This window comes from Calidris pugnax, unplaced genomic scaffold (genome assembly GCF_001431845.1).
Source record: "Calidris pugnax isolate Ruff unplaced genomic scaffold, ASM143184v1 scaffold147, whole genome shotgun sequence".
Taxonomy (NCBI): domain Eukaryota; kingdom Metazoa; phylum Chordata; class Aves; order Charadriiformes; family Scolopacidae; genus Calidris; species Calidris pugnax.
In genome coordinates this window covers 5087962-5093373 of record NW_015092359.1, presented here as the reverse complement: position 1 = coordinate 5093373, position 5412 = coordinate 5087962, and the positions used below count along the sequence as shown (strand labels likewise).

At 37.3% G+C, this 5412-nt stretch overlaps 1 protein-coding gene across 1 annotated transcript in view; it reads right to left on the bottom strand.

Annotated features, from left to right (window-relative positions):
• CFAP61 (cilia and flagella associated protein 61) overlaps positions 1-5412 on the bottom strand; it is a 131393-nt gene that overhangs the window by 92838 nt on the left and 33143 nt on the right. The window contains exons 13-15 of the mRNA XM_014962466.1: positions 3963-4089; positions 3042-3119; positions 1671-1877 (exon numbers count right to left, since the gene is read on the bottom strand). Coding sequence (XP_014817952.1) covers positions 1671-1877; positions 3042-3119; positions 3963-4089 — 412 coding nt within the window. The remainder of the gene's footprint in view (positions 1-1670; positions 1878-3041; positions 3120-3962; positions 4090-5412) is intronic.

Genomic DNA, 5412 nt, shown 5'->3' with positions numbered 1-5412 from the left:
GCTAGGTGCTTGCTTTAGCTAGCCATGCAGACACCCCCCAGAGAGTGAGATGAGCCTCTCCAGAGGGCAATTCTTCATGTCCTAAGAGAGGTAGTTATGATTGATGGATGAACTGCCCTCTGGACGCACCGTGTTTTCTCCACTGATGTTGGCAGGAGCCTAGGTGATTAGGCTGCACCAGATAGCAGCTTTAGATGGCTACACATCAATGACTTGACATGTTTGCAAATTTTACCTCGTGTTCCCTTTTCCGACAGGAGAAGACGCGTATATGAGTATTTTTGAAAGAATTTTTTATTTTGCTTCCACAAATTACTTTCTTGAAAATGGATTTTCTCACATAGCATTAGGTTCTATGGTTCTCCTTCGGCACTTTGCAGAAACACAGGTCACATTTTCAATGACAATGAGGTGCCTAGGTCCCACCCACTGCGATAAAACCCAGTCTGGAGTACCTAAAAAAACTAAAGAGTCCTTATAAACCACCTGGATGTGTTTTTAAGATCATCCCCTTGCATTTAACTCATGCTACATTATGCCCAGTGACATCATTCCTTTTTCCTTCCTGCACTCCACTTTATCCTGAATCTAAACAAATACAGATACCTCCCAAAATTCATTATGCAGCTGAGTGGTGGTATGTGGTATGTGGCACAGTACAACTTGATCAGGTTCTATTATTAAACTATGACAGGAAATACAAACCACTGTTAAATATAAAGATACTCTACGTGATTTAGACCTTGCCTTTTAAAACCTGATTGATAACGGATTTGCAAGTGACAAAGATATACCAGGTGTATTGGCATGTTAAAAGCAATTAAATAAAAACTGTTATGTTGGTCTCCTCTACTGATGAGTTGTGAGTTTCTTGTTTCTTCACCTATATATCCAACACAAAGGCAAGAGGCAAAGTCAAACCCAAGCTACAGATTACAACTCAGACACAGGGTCCTATTTTGGCAGCAGTAATATGGGATGTTTCCTATTTCATCCTAGAACCAATGTACTGGGAATGGACAGGTAAAGGGCCAAAACTTGACCGTAGGTACCACAGCACACTTATGGAAGGCTCTGACAATGCACAAGGCAACTGCAATTCATGAACCTATGTTAGTAAAAAACAAATATACTTCTCCCAGAAACAAGTGAGGAGGTAGCAAACAAATTATTCCTCTACTGTGCTGCTCCCAGGGCAACATACTAATGTGTGTAACTTAAGACATCTAACTACATTTAGAGAACAGCTGCCCTAGGATTCTCTAAATTCAATTGAGAAAAAGGTATTTGCAAATGAGTGACTCAGCTCAGAAGGAGCTGCCCCCTAGGAAGGGCTTCTCTCTCTTCACAGACCAGGTGAGGAGCCAAGGCCAAGTACAGTTCAAATTTCTGCTCCTCCACATGCTTCCTGAAGTCTAGACTCAGGCGCGCTGCTGAGCACGCTACAACCCTAATACACAACAGCTACATCCAAGAGTGCAGATTATATCACAGGCGCGCTGCTGAGCACGCTACAACCCTAACACACAACAGCTACATCCATGAGTGCAGATTATATCACTGCAGGTTGCTAAGAAAATTCCTGTTTACGATCATTCACAGAAGCAAAGAAAAAAGACAAAGTGAGCAAAGGTGACAATATCAAAAAATACAAGTAGCTTTCTTCTTACCTTGCCTTCCACATACTGTGGATAAATAGGATAGTAAAGAGAGGATTTGTGGGCCAAGCGAAGAATCTCCTTTAGAAAATGTTTCGTATAGTGATGAAATACAGGATTTAAGACAAAGTGGTAAAGATGTCCGTGTTCTTCTGGCTGGTAGTGATTAAAATGAATAAAATCTTCAATGTTGTAATGTGATCGAATATACTCAATATCCTGGAAAATAAGAATTTGGAAATCAGTAGTGATGAAACAGCTGCATTTAGAGTATTTTAGCAAGTGCCAATGAGTTGCTTTCTATCGATTAAATAACTAAATTTGACCACTGAAATTAAGTACCTTTGAGAGTTATTCTCAACTACAGCACACTGACTGAACATATTTTTCTTGAAAATCTTTTGATTGTATCAAAATCTATTCTTGCGGTTTGCCCACCTTTATTTACAGGGAACGTGTATTTGATCCTCTCACAACAATATCTGATACAGGTTAACAGACATTCATGAAGGGGAAAATAAAAAAAGAAAGAAAAAACCTCTGTTTTGCTGAGTTCAAGACAGAGAAGCCTAGACTGTCCTCTCACAAAATTTAAACTGAAAAACAGGAATTCTACCAAGAAGAGCTGTGTAAAAAATGCCCTCCAACAACTCTTCCCTGTTGAAGTGATAAGCTGAGATTTTTGCACATTTATATACTCAAGGGAAATTTCTATATCCTCTTATCTCAATGCTCTTAATATAATTAAAAGCTATTTTTGAAAATTTACAGCTGCTGAACAATCTGAAATCTACCTTTTCAGTAATAGCAGAATGCCACAAAAGTAAGACTTAAAGAATGTTTACTTTTCAAGAATAAAGCGCATCACTGATTTTTTTTTTTTACTCCATTACAGCATATGCTTTTTATTTGTTTTGAACTTAAGTGTGTGATTCATAATCACTCAGAATCTACTGTTGGGAAAAAAAGTTAACAAAGCCAATCTAGAGGGACACCTCTTTGCAGTACACAAGGCAAAACAGGCAAAACTACTTATTGACTTTGGAAATTAGAGAGCAAAATAAGTTATTGCAAACAGGTTTAGAGGCAGAATGGCTTTGTGCTAAAGAACCAAAAAGAGATGTAGGAGGCACACTTTCAGAATGCATCAGTAGCTTTTTACAAATAACACGAAGGGTTTTTTTCATTTGTGTCCATCATCATCTGTGAAAAGGGAAATAATACAGTCTACATTGTCACAAAAGAGAGAAAGAAAGTTTATAGGAGCAGTATCTTTTACATACACTTTCTGTATGGTACACGTATAGCGGCAAGCATGAAACAGCCTTCAGTGTTGAAGACTAAGTGTTAACATTTTTCATACGACACAGGAGCAAAATTTACCATTTCATCTCTAATGACAGAAATGCCAACTATTTGATTCAGAACCTCTGCTACGAAAGCCTGTACTGGGGTCCCATCCTGCAAAGCAAAAGGAACATATGCACATTTCCTATTTCAGTAGCAATCTTTTTTTTTTAACTTTAACTGTGTATTTCACAACATGATCACAATTAAATTACTTTCCTCCCAGTATATATTCCACATACATACTACCTCAGTTTAACCCCTCTTCCTTAACTCAAAGCATAATGTTTAAACAGTGTGGATGGCTGGACTCCTCACCATACAGAATTTTACTGAACTAAAGCTTCAGGTTAGGGTCTAGCTGCTACAGGAGTGCTATAGGCTCAGCCAGTAATTAGTGCTGGGTTACATTCTGATCTTATGAAAGAATATTAATTAAAACAGATATTCTCCATCAGTAGTTGTATAAAATTGATTTCTCTACAGCTATATGACTGGTAATGATAGTGCTTGGTTTTTTGTCTATGCAGCACTTTCCATCACATAACAAAAATGCAGATGTTTCCTACTGTCCGATGGGCGTATGTCTGGTCCCTTTATGGGAAGGAGAAAAAAAAACCCCATCAGGTGACAAAACACAAGTACATGTTCATCACAAAATCAGACATGCTTGCAAGAAAAAGCAACAATGCAAATCAGGCTGTGGGTGGCCAAAACACGCATCCAGCCTCCTTCTGTCCCTGCATTTGAGGAGTCTCCAAAGAAGAGGGTAGTTGGTATAGGCCACAGGTCAGATTAATTATCAAGTCAGGCTTAATATGGCCTATGCTGACTGTTGGTACTGATTTCAATACCTATATGCTGTGTATATAGTATACTAGTTTAGAGTAATGTAATAAATTCTGGATGTATTTACCAGTATTTATCCATTCTCTTACATTTGTAAGAAATACTCACTGGATCCCTGCGAGCCAGAGTAAATATCTTCAAGTCATTCAAAATACTTTCATTCAAGCTAAGGGTTTTAATGAGTGTTTTGACACCAGGTATGTCATTGGTTGTTGCCCTTCTTACATTGAGTGACCTATTAAAAATATTAAAAAAAAAAAAAAGAGAAAAAAGAGAGTAAACCTTCACTCTATGACAAATTAAAAGACAATAATTCCCATGATTAAGACAACATGCCTTCTACAAGCAGCGAACACATATCTTTTAGAAGTTGAAATTGATTGCTATATGACTATTGTTCCAAATGCATATATCAATTTATTGTGTGACAACATAAAAGATCACACAGCATCTACTTAAGAAAACTCAAGAAAGCTGCTTTAACTGCTACTAAACACTCAGTCTTTATGCACCTACAGCCCAACCCCACAAAGCCATGACTAGCTATAACCACACATACCAGTTAATAATAAAAGCCAGCAGAGAAAGGAGGCAAAGAATCTTTTAAAATGAAAGTAGAATCTGTATCTGCACACTGACACACATGGGGAAAGAAAGAAAGAAAAGAAACATAGAAAGGAAAGAAAAAAAGAAAAAAGGAGAAAGAAAAAAAATAGAGCCAACTGTCATCCTCAGATATGTTACAAAGGAAAGGCAATAACATCAATTTCTCCAACAAGAACAATTTACTAACATTTGTGTCAGGCCTCAGTTCCTCAAATAGTAATACATGAGGATAATCTTACATGAATAAAATGCCTGTGATAAACATGAGATTGCCAATTCCTAATAACACAACAGTGACATGGTATAAGAGTGTCTGTGCAATAGATACAACCAGCAACGTGGTAGCTACCAACAGGAACATCCTGGCACTTACCCAGCTTACTCATTCTGGTGTAGAACACAGTCCCACCCACTAATTATGAAAAAAATTTACTTTACAGTGACAGTCTACAGCAACTAAGGAGCTCTCTCATGTCTGTTAAAGGCATTGACCCTTCCTGGTTAAGCAAGGCTCCTATAATATGGACTTAAAGCATGCTGTTCATGGAACTGAACTGCAAATTAATTTCCAAGAATTAAGCTCTTTCACCCACAGTTGATAAACTTGTGATTCGTGTAGCGTAACTTCCATTCCTGTTGTTCTTGTTTTCAATTTAAACTTGTACATTCTATTATTCAGTCAATTATTGAGATTGATTGTGTGGAACGTGGTTTTAATGAATAGCACTAGTACCTTAAAAAAAGCCAAACCTACCAAGTATCTGATAAGTTATGGGAAATTTCACAGCTCAATCTCATTGATAATTTTCAACTCGATTATCTGAGTGCCTAAAAGCCTACATTTGATTACTAAATTACAAACTAATCCTGAACTATAAAGTAAGCATTATAGAATAGAATAGAATAGAATAGAATAGAATAGAATCATTGAGGTTGGAAGAGACCCTTGGGA